Genomic DNA, 22,693 nt, shown 5'->3' with positions numbered 1-22,693 from the left:
CCATATACAGTAGTTCAACATATAGGAGTCTCTGAGCACTTCTGAAGCGTTTCAATGCAGACCTAGAGACCCTTCAAAAGATGCTCAAGTTCATCGACGGTGGCCTGTAAATGCTGCAAGGCATCTCTATCTTTGACCAGCAATCTGGTGGAAACCTCGAGCTCATCCAAGCACTTGTTGAGCGCTTCTTCGATGGGTATTCCCTCAGTGTATAGGCCAAATTATCTTAAGCGGCCAATAAACGCTTGCTGTATGGATATCTCCAACTGGTCGATGCGGCTCAGGCGTTCATTAAGCGCTTGCTGGGTGCGTAATTCAAATTCTTCGACGCGGCGATTGATATTATCGTCGAACTGGCTCATGTGTTGCTCGATGGAATTGTCGAAGTGGCTCAAGCGCATGCCAAGCGCTTCCGTGTTTGAAGTGAAGGATCTGAGGGCTTCGCCTATACGGTGCTCGGTGGGTTCGAGGTGGCTCAAGCGCATGCCAAGCGCTTGCGTGGTTGAGATGTAGGTTGCAAGGGCTGCGTCAACACTTATTGAGGTAGTTTGGAAATCTGTTAGCCTCGCAATCAGAGACTGCCTGCTTTCACGCTCCAAGCGCTTCTGAAGCACTTGCTCCGCTGAGTCCTCTGGGACCATCTTCAGGTGGGCCAACAACTTCCGGACCCAGAGGTCTGTAAGCGGTAGTACTATGAGCCCTGCAAAGGTATGGCCGTACTCCCATACGTAGTGCCAGTACTCGTAATTCGTTGGCATCTTGAGGGCTGGCGGTTTATAAGTGCTTGATAAGCGGTTATAAGATGCTTGAAGCTGGGGTAAAAGAGAAAAGTATAAGGTGCGGTATGTCAAAGGAGAGGACTCTACATCGTGTAATTAGGGGAGGGGGGTTACGTAGTAAGTCTACTATTTTGAAAATAATAATGGCAGGTGCGTTCAACTTTTTGTAAACAAATAAAACTGCAGGTAGAGCACATTACTGGATTCATACAAGTGCTGCTCAGAAATTTTCTTGTTGAGGCCTATTCGAGGGACAACATTTGCAGCTTTCTTGTTGGAGTTTAATTTGATTTCCATGAAACTGCATCCTGAATCTGCAGCCTCTACATGCGATGCTCGGGCTGGAGGAGTGGACCGAATGCTCTTATTTGTTTCAAAAACAAGGCTTCCGAGAATGCGCACATCGAGGGCAGTTTATCTACTAGACAAGCGAAATTTTGAAGATCAAGCTGATAGGACTTGGCAATCATATTAGTCGTATTGATGGCCGGCCCGAGTGCTCTGAGTACCTAAAGGCTCCTGACAACATGGGCCGCACTAGTCCCCAAACTACTCCATACAGACCAGGACTGCGTTCAAATATTTTGAACCAGGTTTTTTACGATATATATATAGATGATTCAAGTAGTACGTGTACATGTGAGTAGATTCTATCCATTTTTATTCCTCGCATCTTATGTGTCTGTGTGTTACGTGGATCATTCAAATGTTGTCATGCATATTCTGTTCCACGGTGATAGCGATACAATCATACGTATAAGCCAGCCGACCGCCTGTATGCTTGTTGATCTGATCCGCGACATCGGGCTTGGTGTAGTTGAAGACAGCGCTGGCGCCACGTCCACGAACCAGTACGGCATCACGCGGACTGCATGTGGCTATCGGGTCCAGTCCGCTCAGTCGAAGTAGCTGTATAACGATTATGCCTATTTGGGACTAGTGTGATCGGCCAACATTTGAAGGCAAACACGGCAAATATCATCAATTTCATTTTGGAAAATGCAATTCGGCGCACGTGTGGCTTTAATTCCTCATGCAAAGCAATGTGTCTCGTCTTTGTCACGAATGATTCATCGTAATTAGCCATGTAATCCCTCCCGAACTCTGTGCTCCATCCGAATCTGGCGCAACGAAATGGGGCGAATCACAGGGTCTAAAAACTTCAAATGGTGGATTGCATCACCATGAGACTTGATAACATCAGCGTCCAGCATTTCCTCAACGACAATAGGGTTGTGACTACAATGCTTCGGCGCCACATTTTCCCAAGCCTGAACAATAGGAGGTCGCAGGGCGAATGGCCAAGTTCCTCTCAAGGCTAAAACAACGCCTTCGCTGGTCAGGTGATATCTGAAGAGCATTGCCAATCCCTTTCGTCCATTCCATATCTCCATTGATTTTAGATTTGGCATTTTCATGGCCACCGCTGCCGCTTGCTGGAGCATATCATCAATTGCTACCGGGTTTTCATCAGGTGTGAGGAGTCGAGAAGTCAGCGTAAGTGAAGTCATGCTAGGCCACTTCCAGTGGGGCTTGCAGGCATTGAAGAAATAGCTGGCATCCACAATAAATGATGCTGAGAGGTACTCAAACTTGCGACTCTTGTCGGCAACCGCGCGGCTGATACTGTCTTCGGGGATGCGGGTAGGGCTGCAAGGAAGGAAAGGATTCTTAAAAGATGCAGGGTACCGCTCAGCAAAGTTCTCAAAGATGGTTAATCTTCTTAGTTTGCAATTTCCCAGATATTTAAGAAGTGACTGGATATCTATATCAGTGGTAAGTAATGGAGTAATAAACGTCTATATGGCAGATAATTAGGACCTAATATAAGGGTACTTACATCGATCTATCAGCTTCTGGCTGAAATCTTCCCATTGTCTCCAAGGCTCGTAGTAAAGATCCTGGAGTCTGGGAAAACATTCAAGAATCAGTTGCAATTCATTTGGCCGCCATCGTCGACGGGTCTGTTGACGTAGAAGCAATCCTGTTACTGCTGGAACCAATGGTAGTCTATCCACCTCCTCCAGTGGACAGCTCCACCGGATTTTGTCTCTAATATCAATGATAGTATCAAATAATTTATAAAAAGCTCTTTCAGGTGGAGGGGAATTCTGACTCCCAGAAATCCAACCATGCTGGTGGTCATCAAAGTTGGCCAACGTTGACTGCTCGGTGCATAGACTCAGACTACACTCATCAGAGGGAAGATCTGGCTCAAAAGTCAGATATTTGAACCAGTGTTCTGAGTCACTAGGAGAGTGAACACTAATATCAAGCAACAATTCGCCATTTGGTTTCCAAGTGCTGAGGGTTGAAAGTACATCTTGGAGAGCTGTGGCAACCAGGGCGGCATCTGGATTGGGGGTATTCGCCAGTTTCAAATATGAGTGAGTCGCACAAGCGGTGCAATCGTACTTTTGGAGTTCCAAGCAAAGCCATATGTAGTGTACAAGAGCCCGATTACGGTGAATCATTGGACCGAAATCAGCGAGGCGGGATGATGTGAGCTTGATTCGAGCAAAGTTATGCGGCTCAATGATCATCTGCCACTCTAGAGACACTATAGCGAAGCCAGCCAGGCTACAGCCATCCTGCAGTACGCATTCTAGGATCAGAATCCGGATTTCTGCAGGCAAATAAGACCAAGAAGTCTTATCAGCTGTCACTGGCGAGGTTGCTACTTCCATCATGGTAGGAAAGAGAGTCGATAAGAGGAGTAGGGGTGGATGGAGGGGAAAAATCTAAGGGTGACGTAGTGATTAACGCCATTATGAAATCCGACTATCTTGGATGGCGGAACAAACCAGTCCTAATCGGGACATTGAGTACTCGGCGCTTTGAATGAAGATGTATCTTCACTTTGTTCAAATGTTTGTATTTATTTAATCTTAGTTTACTGTCAGTATATGCCAGGGGCGATGTTGAATTGCTGACATGCCACAGTCACCCTTGAAGGCTATCTTACTAGGGCGCAGCATGATGGGGTGAGAAGATGCCAGCCGTGACAGCAAGGACTGTCATTGGAACATTTCAAATCTAGAATCCCCATTTTGCTTATCTAGAGAGTTCTCATGGACCAGATCGAATCAAGAGAACTAGACCAAAGCTGTTGGAGCCAAATACTTCAGATAAATGGTAACGTCTATATATCTAAATATTATGTAGGTATGCAGTTACCTTTTGGTATCAAAGACTGAGCTTAACGACTAGCCAATTTGAGCGCCGATTCAAGCCAGAGCTAGCTGACGGTTTAGCTGATACGATACTGGGCCCCTTCTAGACTTATCTCTCCCTTCAGGGCTGCACCACACTGCATAAATCCTGCATTGCCCGATCATTAGGCTCGATCACGCTGATTAAGAGTCTTGCAGAAATCTTGTTGGTTAGTGCCAGTGGTCTGTATCAGTAGCACTTGAACAAAGACATAAGCATAGTGAATACACCTGAGGCCTTCATAATATTGATCAGAGGCCATCTTCAAATACCCCAATATTGCTCTTTGATGGTCCTTTTCGAGTGAGGGTTTTTTTTCGGTAAATTTGTTGATCTCATTCGTCACATTAATCACTATGGCACAAGACGCAATCCTTGTCGAGACCCCTATATACCTTGATTTTACATCAGAGCCGAAAGAGTTCTTATAGGTTATTAGATTATAGCTGGGGCTGCTACCTCTCAATAATCTACAGCTCACCTGCATAGTTCTTGCAATATGCATCATAATCTGGAGTTACACACCCACGTTCATGGAATTTAAGGCCCCATATGCAGGCTATTGTTCCCCTCTCATCCCAAGAACTTGGGCTCGCTTTCAATTCACTAAAGGAGCTTGTACCATTATAGATAATGGTTACCAAAAGGAAGGTTCCTTCATTTATCTGAGATAAGTATTTTCGAGCTAACATAGAGGACTATAGTGGAAAAATGTGATGTTCAAGCTTTCAAGAACCGACCGCGAAATTTTGGTGCAGATATAGGTGAGGATTAGACCTGGGAATATGGGACCCAAAAAAATATATATTTCTGTCCAAGTCCCAATTGCCAAGATCCCATGGGATTTACTAAGCCAAATGGGATTCCCATAGGATTCCCATGGGATCCCATGAGAATCCCAGCTAGATCCCATACCCCTTATTTCCTGCATAATTGCCTAAAGAGGAAATGGATCAATTAATGTAAATTATACAGGTAATTTTGGCTGTTTTATACTTATTTTGCTAGTTATAGTCAGGGATAAAATAAAGATATATATCTACACCTAGAACTACTTATATTTTCCTAGCCTTAAGAACCTTCTACTTTTTTTCTAAAATTAGCTAGAATAGTGATTTTCAATATATTCTTGATCAGAATTAATGAATTGTATCTTATTTTTCCTAAAACTCAATATTAATATAAGAGATATCAAGGAAAATATTGGAGAAATATATATCAGCCTATTTATTACATGATTAGTTTTACCAAAAGTTGAACCCCTAATATAGAGGTTTAACTTCATTAATCCTATTTAAAGGTAAAAGAGAGGGTGAGGGCCCCCTATTAGTAGTAATTTCCCTCTATATCTTAAATCTTCTATACATAGTCAATACAGCCGAAAATTTCAACAAATTTATGTAGTCATGTGATTCTTCCTAATCTGGCTAGATCAAGTCCCATGGGATCCCATGGGACTTACGTAAGTGGGATTTCCCATGGGACCCATAGGTCCACGTAGAACTCCCACGCTAGTTATATTATTACCTTAAAACAAACACTAAACAGCCAAAATTACCTTTGTAACTTACATTAATTTATCCACTTCCTTTTTAGGCAATTATGCAGGAAATATGGGGCATGGGATCTAGCTGGGATTCCTATGGGAGTCCCATTTCGCTTAGCGAATCCCATGGGATTTTGGCAGTTGGGACTTGGACAAAATTTTAGTCCCATGTGTCCCATATTGGCAGGTCTAGTTCCAGATACCAGATGTGCGTACCCACTAGCAAATTTATCCACCAAATAAACGGTTCCATATCATCGCTAGTAGAGTATAGCACACAGGCCAACTGAGACAACTTTTGACACCATATTTTCTAGATTCATTTGTTGAGAATGACATTCAAATCGGTCTATCGCACTAGTTGCCCAGGTCAAGATGCCAGTAGACGTCTTTCTAAATTATGTCCGTGGCTTATACTGCTGGTGATATATAAAGAAATAGGCTTGCAGACTCAAATTAACGTTTGCAATTGTAATTCACCACCAGCAGTGGAGCTTGTGATACGCATGTGTAGGCATTTCGTCAAAACCCATCAATTGATGGATTCGGATTGTATATTCATCGCGCAGTGTTTCAATGAATTGATATGCATTGAGTGAGAACACTTGTTGCTGCAATCTACAAACTTATGCACATATGAACTGAAACTTCGAAAGCGTTAATCAAGTTGGTTGAAATTCATGACTGCACCATGCCCTATTTCCTAAAGAATGATCAAGTCGAAAAGAATCCCCGTCGCTTTCCTTGTTTGAACTATTGACCAGCGTCTCCATGTTATGCGATGGTGCATTCTCATGACAGGTTTCCAGCAATGTTTCTAAAGGTATTGCCTTTTTCCTTTTGTTTTGCGAGAAGCTTCCACTTCTAGACGAACTAGTAAAAATCCACGATAATCTCCGATACGACCGCGAGGTACCCTGAGCAGATGAATTCTGAACATTAATGACGAAGAGCCGAAAGGCCGGAAGACAGGACGTAACAATAGCTGAGGTATTTTCTAGCATGGAGAATAACTGGAACTTGATAGGATCGACTTCCGCATTTGGATTATTGGACTTGGCCAAACGAAGGCATGCGAATAAAACGGGGATGATAGGGAGTGAAAAAAGTCCAATCAGAATCCATCGCTTCCGATTGTCAATCTTCAACTTATATAGAAGGGGAAAGGGGATCAGCATCACTATCCAAGTTAGTATCATCTGATAAGCGGTTCAAGGGATACACACCACACACGTCACCCGCAATGTCACTGCCCACGGAGAAGTGAAAAACAAGATTAGAGTAGAATATGTCCCTTTCTGAGTTACATTTGCCTACATCGGATTAATTTAACACTTATGATCTGGTGAGGATTCTTACCTGGTACGAAAAAGTCACTGATAGGGTCACAGGCGAACTGTTGTAGAACTAGACTGGTGATCCACGTTGACGCAGTGATCCCACACATGACCCACCAGAACAGCTTCATGGGCGAATGCACGGAGTCGAATAGTCTCCAAAAGAAAAATAATAAAGAGAACTTGACCGACCATAGCGTCGTCCACAGTAGGATGTCTGCCGCATATTGGAGTCTGAGGAACAAAGACGCCCGCTCCATGAATGTTGGACTGAATGGCTTCAGACCGGCGCTGCCGGTCAGCACGTCATACATTGGCGATATAGCAAGTTGGTAAACAACAGCTGTGGCCAGATGACATAACAAGGCGAAGAATATACAGTAGTCGTTGATAAAAAGTCGTCTGCTATTCCTGTATTGGGCGTGTGTGCGAATGGCGACAAAAGCACACGAGAGCGCCACACCAATCCACATAATTGCCTGAAACACACAAACATTAGCTGACTTCACTCCAAATCCCCTCTTTCAACTCCCAAAAAAGTTCTTACAGCTTGTCCTTGTTCCGATACAATGGGTGGCTGCATCTCGATAGCTCGTTTCCCCCACCTTGAAACAAAATCAGTGGGGAAATGGCGCATCATGGCCAATTTCCCGCAAGCTTATCAGAAAGTGTCTTCAAAAGACCCTCGATCGTCTCCAGGGAGTCCATCTGATATTCTATATGGCAGGTTGATTCCGAAAGTCGTACGAAACCTAACCTGGCAGGCATGGAGGCGATTTTAAGGATGCGGCGGAAACCTCCCTTGCAACATTCTCAATGAAATGAAGGATCGGACAAGTGACCGTCCAATCAAATATGCGCCTACCTGTCGCACCGCATGTTGTGACGAATATCTCATATGCACGGAGTTGCCTAGTCCCAGCCCTTGAGTCTATTTGGGTTGTCGCGGGCCGCAATGGGTCCTTGTGGTCCAAGCGGAGTGGATCTTTACACTTTCTTTCGACCTGAAACGCGTCGGTATTTCAAAGGCTAAGCCGATGCGAGGATTATAGCAGGAAATTCTTGGTTGAAACCAGAGGGCCAAGTGTGCCGAAACTTGTTTCGGAGTTCGAGTCACATGTTGATGTAGCCGTCCGCCTTTTGCTCAACTTTTACCAGGAAATCCCTGGATCCGAATAGAAACTAGTCACTTGGCCAGTATCAAGCTTGGAAGAGGATATTTGAACACGAAAAAGTCATCCCATCGATGCTAGGGCCGGTAAGCAATGCAGGTAACGTGTGGCTTAACCCCTTCGGGAGAGAAGGGGCCAGAGCGGTCCCTCCTAAGATAGTTGGTTTGCGTTAGAAATTAAAGTATGAGCGGCTTGGATTTCAAGTATTATTGATTGGTTTATCTAATAATAATTGGTTGCATGAGCACATTACAGGTGAAAGTTTGTACATTTCGTTGACAGGAAGTTAAGAATAGCCAGAACGAAGAAAACTATTCAAGCTAGGAAACAACAGCAAGTTGGCTCCGCACTGGCACATTCTCCTTCATCCCCGGCTCGGGAAATCCCGAAACATTAACACCTTTGCGGAAGAGAAGACAGTGAGTAGATCCACCAAAGTGGAACATACCAATCTCATCTCCCTTGGAAAGATGCTGGCCTTCCTTGACGGTGATATCGCAAGTAGAAACCTCCGCCATTCCTACACCAATAAAAGCCATAAGGCCAATAGCCGGCTCATCGGCTTCGATGAAGATGATCGCCCTTGTCGCAGTCGAAGTAATGTAAGCCTGGGAGGTAACCTGACCGGCGATATCAATATCCTGCTGAGGAGTCTTGGGATTTCCAACGCCCTCAAACAGAGGCTCGGAATAGTATGTTCCGTCAGCAACAAAGGCTTTCACAACCTTTCCAGAGACGGGTGTGTGCCAGCGGTGATAACTCAATGCACTCAGGAAGGCCTGATAAACCGTTCCACCGACGAATTGCTCAGCATACTGATCATGGGCCAACATATCCAACACAGAGTACGGCTGACTCTTGATCCAGAATTTATCGCGGGCTTTCACATCATGCGCAAGCCTGAACGGCCTCGATTCGCATGCGTTAGCCAGAACCCGATTATTCTCTGGTTCAGCAACCGGACGCATTCCATCGCGGAATAAGCGAGTGAAGAAGTCGTCCCAGGACTTGTAGCCGTAGTTCGGCGCGGACGGGTCACAGTGGAACATCTCATGGAACTCGAGGGTAGTAGCTGCTGTTGGGCCAACCTTTGCGACGCTAGTCAGGTCGCGGTGGCCGGTCTCACCGAACCATCCATTCGAAGTAGAGTTCAGGACATCAGCGGATGCGGGCGAACGCAGGAACTCACCCCAGGCATTTAGGATCTTTTTCAGCATGGCATTGATCTCTGGGTCGAGGAATGCAGCGTATCCACTTGGTGTGCCCATTGGCCAGTCTAGGACTGCGTTAATGGGCAGACCGACCAAACCCACACGGTGGGCTTTGTCAGTCCATGTAGGGGCTGTTGTCATCAAATGATTGAGAACTTGGAGGAAGTGCTTGTAGTCCCTGATTTCCGGGTGGCCTGTTGGGTCGTGACTGTATGGCTTCTTATTCGGGACTTCCTTGAACATGCCTTCGATCAGCATATAAACTCTAGTGTTGCTTTCGATGAGATCTTGAAATTCGCGTAGGACTGGGTGCAAGTCCTTTTCGTTGTTGTCCACATATTTGATCACTCCGCCAAGCCATTCTCGGTGGGCGGCATGGTCGGAGGGCATCCAACTACCGAGGCTAAGAAAGCGTTAGCAGAAACCTGAATAGGTATGAGTAGAACGTACTGGTGGAGGTGATGGGTATGTTCATTACTGGGCGACATGGTGGATGAATGGTAATGCAGGTAAATAATGGGTACAGAATTGATGCGAGGGTGTGTATTATATAAATTTTTCCTTCAACAAAGTTATGCGGGACAAGAAAGCTTGACACCGACAATCATCTTGGCAGCTATTTATGGAAGAATTATTGGAAGCTCTACAGTACAGGTTCTATTCAGATTGCATCATCGTGACGGCGAAACAAGGCATTCTCCACATTTCATGGTTTGACGTTGTCAATTGTATGATCTCGGGAGAACCTGGAGGGATGACATCATATCTGTGGCCTGAGGTTTCTATCTAAGCAACTGGACAATTAAATGCCTCAACAGGCCATAGTACGGAGTACATAGCACTAGTGCGACTAATAAGGCTTCGTTATGATCAAACTCGAAGTAACAATGCCTTTCGTTCGAAGGAAGTCACACCATAATGGGAAATATTTGGGATTGCACACTGACAGATAACTTACTGATGGTTGTATTCATTCCGGTCATTACCTGGTCCAAGTAGTCTCTTCTGTATTGCAGAAATACGCATCCTAACGAGAGCCTAGTATTATATCAATTTTCAATAAAATTTCACATATGATGAGGTACGGAGAAGGGAAAAGCTATCTAGAGAAATGTGGAAAGCCTTTCCCACGACTAAGGGTTTTCCTGAATTTATAGGAGGTTGAACAGCTTCAAAGGAAACTAAAAATTGTGGAACCCGGTATAGAAGCAGAAACCCGGAAATTTCGACGACTAATTTCTGATTGGATCCTTCAGAGTCCTGACTGGTCCACACTCATTCATCTTCACCTAGCGACTGGGCAGAAAGTGATTTGGAGATTATTAATGGTGGGAAAGGCGGTCAAACAGATTCATGCGTTGGTCACGTGAATATGGGAAGCGCTCTCGTCCCAGTTAGGCTTAGGTCTGTCCATGTGGGCATACTGTATCTCACATCTGTATCCATACATGGGTCCTTTCTCCATACTCATAGCCATTTCACATCTTTACTTTCGTGTTCATCCTACTATGAATTAATCGTCTTGCAATGATTTGTAGCCTCCCCCCCCCCCCTTGGCAGCTTAAAGCGCCAAAACTATCCCTTTAGGCCACTATTCCCTGTCTGAGGTCGCACATCATGAGAGAAGCATTGATCATGAGACGCTTATCCCCAGTAGCTACAATTTTCATACATCTGTCTACATTGGGAGTATTTGAGCGCAAAATTTCAAAAGTCGAGGTGGTGAGGGTGAAACTGGAGGTACCTTAATTGTTAGATGTACGGAGTACCGCGCGGATCGCTGGAACTCAATGTCGTTCTCGTCAGGCACATAACCATATCGTTCGTCATTGATGTATGCCTTTGTGGGTCTCCGAGGATCTACCGACCAGACGATCATTTCGGTCAACCCAACAGGAAATAGGAACCACTTCAGGGACTCATGGCTCTTGCCTAACCCAAACCATAACCAAACGATTCAATCATAGGCTGAGCACTTCAAACCAGAATATATCATTAATAAAAAATTGTTCTTTATTTATTCAATCCACGCTGAATTGAAAGATGCCGATATTTTGTTCGGCATGCCGACTTCTCGGCAGGCGGGGCTGACCAGCCCGAGTCGGTTCGGAGAGAGCAGAATCGGGAAGTCATCGGGCCCTTCTCGGTGTTATCGAAATCCACCTCCAATGCACTCACGGGTCTTCTCCGAAAATGTCAATCTCTTTCTTATGTGGCGTTTCTGTTTCTGGCTATAATTGGCCTACTATTATCGTGGTCCACAGTTATCACGCGATTTATACTGGTTGTAACCAGGGATTTACGATTCTGGTCTCAAATAACAAGATACTATGGGAAGCTTATGCACATTCCGGCCATCCAGTAGTCTGGGGTGTCGTCACTAGTTCATTCATCGTGTATGGTAGGGTTAGCTGGACAGTATTCTTTTTTGAAGCTCAACGATCTATAGAAGTCCAATGATACAAACCTTGAAAGTACCCAATGTACATGGTATAGCGGTTGTACTCCGTAGTTGATAATGCAATATTCCTCCACTTTAAGCGAAAGTCTAAGTTATCCATTGGAGGATCAGAGAACACGTTAACTAGACACCATGGGGCACTGTTGGGCCAAGTCTCCACGCTTTCTTAGAGGCCCGCAGCCCCATACTCGCAAAACTCGGAGTTTCACGGATGACGAAGGACTTTTCCTTGAAAGAAGATGTTTTATATTTTATCTTGCGTCTTCCGAAGTCTTCCTTCCAATATCCCCCAAAATATTCTTATCCTTCTTTAAGGAATATACTCCACCATGAAGACAAAACAACAGCAGCAGCCGGTCTCTGCTTCTCACGACGAGAACATTCCTATAACAGAAATGTCTGCCACACATGACGAGACTCCTAGTGAAGATCCAAAAGTATGGATCGTTGGAGGAATATACCGCGAACAACTACACGATGAACAGTCACAACTCGATAATCGACTTTTACAAGAGGTCGACTTCGACCTGCCTCTTACCGTGACAAGGAGGATAGAACACAATGGAGGAAACTTTCTCGTGCTTGAATTTGCGGAGGGTGACAAGGAAAACCCGTTCAATTGGAGTGAAAAGAGGAAGGCATTCATTAGCGTTCTGCTTTGCATGATGACCCTTTTCATTGGTCTTGCCACAACAGCCTACAGCTCAGGTATATCGGATATGGTCGAAGAGCTAGGGGTTTCCACTGAGCTTGGTCAATTGGGTCTGTTTACATTCAATTTCACCTGTGCCCTTGCTCCCCTATTCCTTGCTCCTTTCTGCGAGCTGGCTGGACGACGAGTCATCTACGTCGGCAGTTATGTTTGCTTCTCCCTCATGTTCATTGGCTTGGCTCTTGGAAAGAACATTGCCACCATTATTGTGTGTCGCGCTCTGCTCGGACTTTTTGGATGTGTTGGAACCATCCTCGTCGGTGGCACCTTCGGCGACATGTATACCCCTGCTCACCGTGCCATCCCAATGGCCTCCTTCTCGTTCATCGCCATTTTCGGTACTGTCGCCGCCCCAATTTACGCCGGGTTCATCGATCAAGCTCTAGGATGGAGATGGGTGGAGGGTATTCAGGGTCTGGCAAACATTCCTCTTGGTATTATTATCGCCATTTTCCTATGTGAGACCCGTGGTGGTGTGACTCTATCCAAGAGAGCCAAGATGCTCCGCAAGAATACCGGAGATGAACGCTTCGTCACTCACAACGACCTCGAAGCCCCGGGCATCAAGCAGATGCTGCACAGCTCCTCCATTAAGGCCATCCGGATGCTCTTCACTGAGCCGGTCGTCTTCGCCTTCGGTCTCTGGATCAGTTTCGCCTGGTTCCTCACTTTCCTCTTCTTGTCTGTCATTCCGATCACATTCGCCGATAAGCGTGGTTGGGGCGAAGGTGTTGCTGGTTTACCTTACATCGCTCTCTGCATCGGTGCAACAATGGGTTTCGGTTTGAACTTCTTCCAGATCAGGAAGTACAAGTCTCTCGTCGCCGATCCCACTCGCAAGGTCGACCCTGAAGCCCGTCTGTACGGTGCCATGTACGGTTCTGTCTGGCTACCCATTGGTCTCTTTATCTACAGCTTCACTCAATACGCCCAGCTCAGTTGGGTCGGTCCAGTCATCGGCTTGGCCCTCATTGGTATTGGAATTTTCTTCATTTTCGAGTCCTGCTACAGTTATACATCTGACTGCTACGGCGAGAACTCATCTTCCGCTATCGCTGGCCAGGGTTTCATGCGTAATACCCTTGGCGCCGTCTCGCCGCTGTTCGCTACCCAGTTCTTCGAGAACCTGGGTAGTCAATACGCTGGTCTGCTGCTGGCTCTCATCGCCACGCTCTTGACGTTCATCCCGTTTGTGCTGTATAAATTTGGCCCAGAACTTCGCGCAAGATCGAAGCTGGCTAGCACTATTGTGGCGGCTAGTGCCCCTTGAAATATCGTTATCAAGCATTTGTGGTGTTAGTCCATTGATGGGCTGGTGATTAGTACATGCGACACCAGACGCAGGTGAATGAGTCTATTGGATATAGACCTACCAAGTTTATTATAAAGTGCCTGAATACAAAGAACTTGTCTGATATGTCCAGAGTCCTGGCTTCACGTTCACCAGTCATTGTATCATTTGTACGTGCGTTCACTCCAGTCACTGTTTTTTTGCTGTGGAGCATAGAAGCAAAATGTGATCAGGTGCTATTGCAGCTGGCTCTCTTGAAAAATTTCTTAAGAATGCTATAATTCAAATCATTCTGGATGACCCTAATTCTGTGGAAAAAACCCGGGGAAACAATGTCCCAAATGGGTAAGGAAGTGCAGTCCTATATAGGCCTAGTGCCATCACGTGATCTGTCAGAATCTTCCAGCTGAAGGCGGTGAATAGCACGTGTTGCTTTTTTGCTATTACACGTGACACCCAACAAGGCGGTGTACTCCCGCCTATCCCAATTCCAGAAATTTTTCGTGCAAAGAATCTTCAACCACTCCAATACCCCAATTTCACCCGCTTAATAAAAAAGGCAGTGATCCTTTGCGTGAGCCCATATCTCAAAAGATTTGGATTTGAACTCTTTCCACAACAATGGCCGAAGATACCAATGCCGGTAAGTTTCCACTGGATCTGATTTAGATATCAACGCTAATGCATCACAGCCTGGCCCATCGCCGACGAGACTCTTACCCAGTCTCTTCTCGACCTTGTCCAGCAGGCTTCCCACTACCGTAAGCTCCCGATCCGTTTCGCAGAGATTCTGATCTCTCGTCATCCCTCCAAACAAAGGCTAATACTTGAACAGGCCAGCTGAAGAAGGGTGCCAACGAGGCCACCAAGACCCTCAACCGCGGTACCTCCGAGATCGTCGTCCTCGCCGCTGATGCCTCTCCCCTGGCCATCGTCCTGCACCTCCCCCTTCTCGCTGAGGACAAGAACGTTCCCTACGTCTACGTTCCCAGCAAGATGGCTCTTGGCCGTGCCACCGGTGTCTCTCGCCCCGTGATTGCTTGCTCTATCACCACCAACGAGGCCTCCGAGTTGACCAGCCAGATCCGCACCATCAAGACCGCTGTCGAGCGTCTGATGATCTAAGGTATTCAATACCAAGATCCTCGCGGATGGAGGATTGTATCGAAGAGGACAGAGGATGTGGCATTGCTCGTGACCGTGAAGATGTGTTCGGCAGGAAGTAAATTTTGGTTCTTATTCCGGTCTCACGATTTGCTGTCCAAGACTTTAGCTAGATCTTTTCAGCTTGGAGATACAATTTCAGATCATTTTGAGAATTTATTCGGCATGTTCAAGGTAGTCGAGTACCAACCAGTATTCGGATTCAGCTCTTGAGTACTATGAGGCGCGCGCGAAAAGTATGACTGCTGTTCTTTCGCCTGAAACTCAAGTGGACAATTTAATGTGAGCTCGACAAGTATATTCAGTCTGGTAGGTTACATCCGATCTTCATCTCGCATGCACGTCACCGAACATCAGTCCGGAGAATTTATAACCGAAAGCTGGGGTATTGGTGGCATTCTTCAACGAAAGCTGGGGTATTGGTGGCATCCTTCAAGTTAAACTCGACACAAGGTTTCACTCGGGCTGTGATAACCCGATCCCTGTCAGTCATCAGAGCGCTAAAGCCACTTGATGGAACTGCCGAACAAGATCGACAGTGCCACCGGAGCCATTTCAAAGGCCAAAGCGCCATTCAAGCAGACACACACGCAATACCAAAGGGCGTTGGAATAGCTCGAAATGTTTCACAGCTCTATTTTCCTGAGGTTGAATCAACGCACTATGGTCAACAACACGGCATATTAAGGGGTTAACGTCGCTTGAGGAAGGTGAACTTACTCTTAGCAGCGGAGCTGACGGAGCCCTAACCCGATGTATCAGCTTAGCCTCAAGACCGCCGACCGCTCAATCAATGGCAGACGGCTTCGGGCCCTCTTTGACCCTCCAATCTCCATCTTCTATTTCTCATGTGGGGTTGTCTGGGACCCAAACGTGCCCACTTAGGCTCCCATGCCTCTTTAACATTGGCCGGGCAGTTTGCGTGCCCCGTCGTATCTCTCGGAGTGGTCCTTGACGAGACTGGAGCTTTCTCGGCTCCGGGTCATGCAATGGGGAGGTTTACGTGGAAGAATATTTTCCATGACTTAGGATGAGACTGAGATATGAAATCCGCCCCAGCTCAAGCCTGCTCTTGTTCTCAGGGGCATTATTTAATCTTTCTTAGTTCTTCAAGTCGGATTCCTCATCTTGTTCATTTCCTCTTGTTTGTCGTACATACATTACTTCTTATTCGACATGTTGTCAACTTTCCTCGCAATCGGCCTGGTGCCATTGCTGGTCACTGCTCAACTCTCTGGCTCTGTGGGCCCTACAACTTCATACGCTGATAAGGCCAACAACAAAACCTGCAACGTTCTCGACTACGGTGGTGTCGCAGATAACTCAACCGATGTCGGTCCCGCTATTAGCTCAGCTTGGGATGAATGCAAGGATGGCGGTGTTGTCTATATCCCGTCTGGCGCTTACGCTCTCGACACATGGGTCACTTTGACTGGGGGTAGCAGCTGTGCTATCAATATTGATGGAGTTCTCTACCGGACTGGAACCGATGGGGGTAACATGATCTACGTCGAACATACTACCGACTTCGAATTGCTCAGCTCGACTTCCGAAGGTGCAGTGCAAGGCTTTGGATATGAGTTCCATGCCAATGGCAGCATCTCTGGACCTCGTATTTTGCGTCTTTATGAGGTCGTCGACTTTTCCGTTCACGACCTTGCCCTTGTCGATTCCCCTGCGTTCCATTTCTCTATGGATACCTGTGAAAATGGCGAGGTTTATAATATGATTATTCGTGGCGGAAATGAGGGTGGACTGGATGGTATTGATGTGTGGTCGACCAACATCTGGATTCACGATGTGCGCTTTTATTATAACTGGGCTTATACTATACTAACATGATATATAGGTCGAGGTAACTAATAAGGATGAGTGTGTCACCGTGAAGGTGAATAGGAAAGTTCCTGATATGCGAATGATTCACTAACCCCACTCCAGAGCCCAGCCCAGAACATCTTAGTGGAAAGTATTTACTGTAACTGGAGTGGTGGATGTGCTATGGGCTCTTTGGCGACAGGCATTAACATCTCTGACATTACCTATCGCAACATCTATACCTGGTCCTCGAACCAGATGTATATGATCAAGAGTAATGGTGGAAATGGTACAGTTTCTAACGTCCTCCTTGAGAACTTCATTGGTATGACATCCACACATCCCTTTGCTACGATCCCCTTACTATTATTCCCTTACTATTAAGACTAATAACCACAGGCCACGGGAACGCCTACTCTCTCGACATCGATCAATACTGGAGCAGTATGAGCACCGCAGACGGCGACGGCGTGCAACTTAATAATATCACTTTCAGCAACTGGAAGGGCACCGAGGCCAATGGCACCGCGCGCGGTCCCATTCAAGTAAAATGCGCCGATACTGCACCCTGCACCGACATCACCATCGAAGACTTTGCCATGTGGACCGAGGAGGGTGACGCCCAGTGGTACAAGTGTGAGAGTGCCTACGGCGAGGGCTTCTGCTTGGAGAGCGGGAGCGAAGATGATTACACCTCCTATAGCACAACTGTTACTGCGACTGTTGCTCCGTCAGGATACTCTGCTGCTACCATGGCGTCGGATCTGACCGCTGCCTTTGGTACTGCCTCGCCTATTCCTATTCCTGCTATCCCGACCTCGTTTTACCCTGGTCTTACCCCTTACAGCGCTCTGGCTAGTGCTTCGGCGACTTCGGTGTACCCTGTTCGGGTTTAAACTTTTAATGTTGCTGGATAATGATATTTGAGTGCACATGCGCTACTTTGATTGGAATGCAAAGATTGGGTCTTCGTCCTGCTCCACTTTCACTATCTATGGAGATCGTAATGATCCATATAGGAATTCCAATAACAATGGACCCTAATGTTGACCATCGCGGTTATCACGTCATCACAACCTTGGGAGATCGTACACGAATGTCAGCAGGAGGAAGGAACATGAATCGACCAAAATCTAACATTTGACGCATATTTTAACCTTCTCGCAGTACTCATCCCATGGAATCCAGAGCTGACATGCATACGTATGATACATTCTCCCAAGGAATTAATTCCTGCCATCCGAATGCAAAGACCACCATGTCCAATCCCAACAAATCTCCAGGTCCTGAACCTACAGCGGACGAGTCTACGCCAACAACATTAACCGAGAACACAACCCCCTACAATGCCAAAGCCGAGGTTCTCAATCGCGCGATCCAAGAAATCGGCATGGGTCGCTACCAATGGCAACTATTTATCGTAATTGGTTTCGGCTGGGCAAGCGACAACCTCTGGCCGATCGTAATATCCCTCATTCTCGCCCCAGTGGCATACGAATTCCAGATCAGCAAGGAGGCACTCCTGACACTCGCCCAGAATATCGGACTTCTAGTCGGTGCCATTTTCTGGGGGTTCGGATGCGATATCTTCGGTCGGACATGGGCTTTCAACCTCACTATAGGCGTGACGGCGGGGTCGCCGAATTATGGCGTCGTTTGTACATTTGCTGCATTGTGGTCTTTCGGCGTGGGAGGGAATTTACCAGTAGATTCTGCTATTTTCTCGGAGTTTCTGCCTGGGTCGCATCAATTTTTGTTGACTATTCTATCGATTGAGTGGGCATTTGCGCAGGTTCTGGCTACCCTTACTGCGTGGCCGTTGTTGGGGGATTTGACATGTTCTCAGGCGGACGGGTGTACTAGGGAAAAGAATATGGGGTGGAGGTATTTTACGATCGCGATGGGTGGATTGGCGATGGTTATGTTTGTTGGTCGCTATCTCTTTTTCACTATCTATGAATCGCCGAAGTATTTGATGGGAAAAGGACGAAATGGGGATGCAGTGGATGTGATTCATGAAGTGGCGCGACGGAATGGGAAGACTTCGTCTCTGACCCGTGAGGAGCTTGATGAGTTGGATCAGGAAGATCAATCAGGAAATCAAACGGGCATTGTTCGACAAAGATTGGAGAAGCTAAATCTTGAACACGTTCGCGCATTGTTCGATAGTCCGAAACGAGCTTACTCCACGACGTTGATCATGCTAATCTGGGCTTTCATTGGGCTGGGATATCCTCTCTACAATGCCTTTATCCCATATATCACCGCCCAGCGTGGTGCACAGTATGGCGACAGATCAACATACATCACCTACCGCAACGCACTGATCATCGCCGTCATGGGCGTTCCAGGATGCCTTCTCGGCGGCATACTAGTTGAACTCCCACGATTTGGACGAAGAGGGGCTCTTTCCACCTCTACCACATTAACAGGTGTCTTTCTCCTTGTATCCACTACAGCATCCACATCCAATGCTCTGCTCGGATGGAACTGCGCGTTTAGCTTCATGAGCAGTCTGATGTACGCTGTGCTTTACGCTTATACCCCGGAGATCTTCCTCACCAAGGACCGTGGTACAGGGAATGCTATGACTGCGTCGGCGAATCGGGTGTTTGGTATCATGTCGCCCATCATTGCCATGTTTGCCAATCTAGAGACTGCCGCCCCGGTCTATGTTAGTGGTGCCCTTTTTCTCACAGCCGGGAAACTGGTGGTCTTGATGCCATATGAGTCCCAAGGAAAAGCCAGTCTGTGAGATATAAGCATCAAATAAATTAGTCAGACTCAAGCCCTAATTTTTGAATAGACTTTTCACGTCAATACAATATTCAGTGTAATGGATGTCAACTTTGAAGTTGATCAAGATTCAAGTCTGACATGCATGACATCATCTAACCGCCACAATTCATGGATGTATAGGATATCTGATACAGTACGCAGATCTTTAATATAAATGATTTGACAGATAACCGCCACTCTCGTAGACATTAAACAACATGTGTGCCATAACTATGAGATCAATGTGGAGACCGGTGGCTTTACGTCAGAATTAGCTGGGCCTGATGGGGTTGTCACATAGTGGATGCGCATGTCATTCGATCCATTGGTACCCGTTGGCGTGGAGTTAATCTAATAAGGTAATGTGGCTTGGAGGGTTGCACGCATTATATCATGGCTCAGATCAAGTTTTCGTCATTCTTACAAAATATTTATTTAAAGGAAGTGTGCATTAAAATAACTTAACAACAGCCTTCACCATCTACACCACATACTCCTACTTTATCCACAATCAGTTACACTTATCATGTCTGAACAAACCAGTATGTTCCCTCCCCACTCACTAGTAGTCACTCATGAAATTCTAACCATTTTCGATTAAGACAACGGCCTCCTCGGCGGATTGGGAGACACCCTTGGCAAAACAGTCGGAGGCCTCACCAATACAGCAGGAAACGCTGTTGGCGGGCTGGGTAGTACTGTCGGTGGCGTCACACAGGGACTAGGACAGACTGTATCAGGCGCGACTGAGGGTCTTGGCAACACAACAAAGAACACTGGACAGAGCATCTCGAATGGGATCTCGAGTGTTGGCGGAAAGGAACAAACTGCGGACAACCCGCTCGGCTTGAACCGATAAAGGATGGCAGAACAGTGGCCGAGCCGTTTGAATTGTTGACTGATGTACTATAGTAACTCATGTGTCAATTTCAGATTTTTATTTTGCGAATTAATGGGCTTGACTACTTGGATTTAGGCATCTTGCAACCTCTCTTCTTCATTCACATAGTCTGGATGAGTAAGTAGTCGCCCAAATAGGAAAATTATCATATCAGCTTGCTTGGTTCATACTCTGAAAAATGTTGATAGGATCGGAAATGGCGCCAGGTATGGAATAATATGGTTTTTGTTTCTTGGTTCGATTCCGATTTTTATCATCTGATAGCAGTGTGTAGAGTCTAACCTTTAATGACAGCACGTTTTTTCAGGTCTCAGTATGACAGGAATCCCGGCAACTTTAATATCCATGAACGGCATGAGGCTCAAAAACCAAATTTCTTGAATACTATAGGGCCGTTGTGGCCATAATGGACGGATTGGTCGGTCACAAAAAGCAAAGCCCGAAAAGATCGGGGACCAAAAGTCAATCGGCGACTGATTTGCTAATAATTTGGGTTCGGCCAATAGTGGACCATTTGCAGTATTCGGGAAGTTTACTGTAGGTTTAAATGTGGAGAGCGATGGACCCAAGATTTGCTGGACCCGTCAATCTCGTCATCTCGGCCGACATACGGCGAGTCATACGGTGATTGACACAAAAGACTTCCCAGGTTTGACCGTCTAAATTTCCAGACCAGCTGTGAAGAATTCTGCATTGCATACCTCACCGACGATGGTAGACAACAATCTGCATTCTGATCCTTCTTGCTCGAGTCAGCAGAGACAATACCAAGCAAAGAATGAATGCCAGCTCGCACAATGTCAGCTTGATTCCAAACATGATCGAGGATGGAGAAGGGTAATTCGTAACTTCACGCCTTCGTTCGTCTCCACCCGACACCAGTGTAGGACGATGCCGACATTACTGACCTCAACAGATGGTTCGCTGTCACTATGGGCACAGGCATCGTCTCGATTCTGTTGCATAATCTCCCCTACAATGGGATATGGATCTATTGGATCTCAGTCGGGATCTTTGCATCAAATGTGTTACTGTTTACCTTGGGCTGCATCATTAGCATCCTTCGCTATGCATTGTACCCGGAGATCTTCATGGTGATGATCACACACCCAGTGCAGTCCATGTTCATCGGAACTTTCCCGATGGGCCTCGCCACAATCATCAATATGATTGTATTTGTCTGTGTTCCTGCATGGGGAGAATGGACGAGATACTTTGCCTGGGGGCTATGGATATTTGACGCCGTGATTTCCGTGATGACAGCCTTGTCCTTGCCCTTTATACTGTACGATTATCTCTTTCAAATGTTGACTGCATACCTTACTAAAAAATATCAATAGAATGGCACAGGGAAATGAAACACCCCTGTCTTCCATGACCGCCGTCTGGCTTCTTCCCATCGTGAGCTGCATTGTGGCCGCCTCATCAGGTGCTATTGTCGCCGAAGTACTCCCAAACCCAGAATATGCACTATGGACCGTTCTCACCAGTTATGTGCTCTGGGGCATTGGACTGCCTCTCGCCATGATGGTCACGGCCATTTATCTCCAGCGCTTGACGTTACACAAGCTACCACCAAAGGCTGTCATCGTGAGTGTGTTTTTGCCCTTGGGCCCTCTGGGACAAGGCGGATATGGGTAAGACTTGCCCTTTTGATTTATTTCATTAAACTGAATTTCCATAGTATGATGAAGTTGGGTCAATGCGCTCGAGATATTTTCCCCAAAACCCACACCTTAGAAGAAGGTTCCGGACCCACCTTCTACACCCTCGGCTTTCTGGTCGCCTTGATCCTATGGTCTTTTGGGCTAGTCTGGCTCTTCTTTGCATCAGCGTCAATCGCCCGCTGCAAGAAATTCCCCTTTAACCTTGGATGGTGGGGATTGACCTTTCCGTTGGGCGTGTATGCAGCCAGTACCAGCCAGATTGGGACTGAGCTTCCATCCAAATTTTTTGCAGTGTTGGGAACGGTGAGTTGAACTAATTCTTTTCCCTATGTCAATTAACTAATTTTTTTGCATCGTAGATATTCTCCCTTTGTGTGGTGCTACTTTGGGTCATTGTGAGCATTGGAACCCTGCTCGGGGTGATATCGGGTAAGATATTTTTTGCACCGTGTTTGGCCGGACTTCGGGTAGTAGAGGAGAAAGAAGTGGGTAAAGCGGCATGAGTTGATAAGCTGGATAATTAATGGGAAACGAAGTCAAAAAAGTGTGATAGTGTGATAGCTTAGCTTGGGCTAGGGGTGCTATTCCCGTGACCCTCACGTGATGTGGAGAAGAAACTCGAATTTTGATTTTTAATTTTTTAATT

At 46.3% G+C, this 22,693-nt stretch overlaps 9 protein-coding genes across 9 annotated transcripts; 6 read left to right on the top strand and 3 right to left on the bottom strand.

Annotated features, from left to right (window-relative positions):
- Positions 1-221: 221 nt before the first annotated feature.
- N7520_001928 (uncharacterized protein) lies at positions 222-758 on the bottom strand (the record flags this gene model as incomplete). Its single annotated transcript, XM_057135863.1, has 1 exon — positions 222-758. One exon carries the CDS (start codon positions 756-758, stop codon positions 222-224), a length of 537 nt encoding a protein of 178 aa, XP_057001799.1.
- A 1,100-nt stretch (positions 759-1,858) lies between these two features.
- On the bottom strand, positions 1,859-3,466 carry N7520_001927 (uncharacterized protein; the record flags this gene model as incomplete). The annotated part of the gene is made up of 2 exons (XM_057135862.1): positions 1,859-2,544; positions 2,620-3,466. The coding sequence occupies 2 exons, from the start codon at positions 3,464-3,466 to the stop codon at positions 1,859-1,861; spliced, it is 1,533 nt and encodes a 510-aa protein (XP_057001798.1).
- A 4,901-nt stretch (positions 3,467-8,367) lies between these two features.
- N7520_001926 (uncharacterized protein) lies at positions 8,368-9,746 on the bottom strand (the record flags this gene model as incomplete). Its single annotated transcript, XM_057135861.1, has 2 exons — positions 8,368-9,661; positions 9,709-9,746. The coding sequence occupies 2 exons, from the start codon at positions 9,744-9,746 to the stop codon at positions 8,368-8,370; spliced, it is 1,332 nt and encodes a 443-aa protein (XP_057001797.1).
- Positions 9,747-12,048: 2,302 nt separating this feature from the next.
- On the top strand, positions 12,049-13,701 carry N7520_001925 (uncharacterized protein; the record flags this gene model as incomplete). Its single annotated transcript, XM_057135860.1, has 1 exon — positions 12,049-13,701. The coding sequence occupies one exon, from the start codon at positions 12,049-12,051 to the stop codon at positions 13,699-13,701; it is 1,653 nt and encodes a 550-aa protein (XP_057001796.1).
- Positions 13,702-14,343: 642 nt separating this feature from the next.
- On the top strand, positions 14,344-14,847 carry N7520_001924 (SNU13 family protein; the record flags this gene model as incomplete). Its single annotated transcript, XM_057135859.1, has 3 exons — positions 14,344-14,365; positions 14,415-14,483; positions 14,558-14,847. The coding sequence occupies 3 exons, from the start codon at positions 14,344-14,346 to the stop codon at positions 14,845-14,847; spliced, it is 381 nt and encodes a 126-aa protein (XP_057001795.1).
- Positions 14,848-16,062: 1,215 nt separating this feature from the next.
- rhgB (putative extracellular rhamnogalacturonase) lies at positions 16,063-17,597 on the top strand (the record flags this gene model as incomplete). The annotated part of the gene is made up of 4 exons (XM_057135858.1): positions 16,063-16,686; positions 16,736-16,774; positions 16,825-17,026; positions 17,101-17,597. 4 exons carry the CDS (start codon positions 16,063-16,065, stop codon positions 17,595-17,597), a joined length of 1,362 nt encoding a protein of 453 aa, XP_057001794.1.
- A 362-nt stretch (positions 17,598-17,959) lies between these two features.
- N7520_001922 (putative sugar transporter) lies at positions 17,960-19,456 on the top strand (the record flags this gene model as incomplete). The annotated part of the gene is made up of 1 exon (XM_057135857.1): positions 17,960-19,456. The coding sequence occupies one exon, from the start codon at positions 17,960-17,962 to the stop codon at positions 19,454-19,456; it is 1,497 nt and encodes a 498-aa protein (XP_057001793.1).
- A 549-nt stretch (positions 19,457-20,005) lies between these two features.
- On the top strand, positions 20,006-20,338 carry N7520_001921 (uncharacterized protein; the record flags this gene model as incomplete). The annotated part of the gene is made up of 2 exons (XM_057135856.1): positions 20,006-20,021; positions 20,082-20,338. The coding sequence occupies 2 exons, from the start codon at positions 20,006-20,008 to the stop codon at positions 20,336-20,338; spliced, it is 273 nt and encodes a 90-aa protein (XP_057001792.1).
- An 820-nt stretch (positions 20,339-21,158) lies between these two features.
- Positions 21,159-22,550, top strand: N7520_001920 (TDT family transporter; the record flags this gene model as incomplete). The annotated part of the gene is made up of 5 exons (XM_057135855.1): positions 21,159-21,217; positions 21,297-21,665; positions 21,721-22,017; positions 22,065-22,350; positions 22,407-22,550. 5 exons carry the CDS (start codon positions 21,159-21,161, stop codon positions 22,548-22,550), a joined length of 1,155 nt encoding a protein of 384 aa, XP_057001791.1.
- Positions 22,551-22,693: the final 143 nt, after the last annotated feature.

Source organism: Penicillium odoratum, assembly GCF_028828045.1.
Source record: "Penicillium odoratum strain IBT 22623 chromosome Unknown utg000001l_segment0_segment0, whole genome shotgun sequence".
NCBI classification, from domain to species: Eukaryota; Fungi; Ascomycota; class Eurotiomycetes; order Eurotiales; family Aspergillaceae; genus Penicillium; species Penicillium odoratum.
This window is presented reverse-complemented; position numbering and strand designations above follow the sequence as displayed.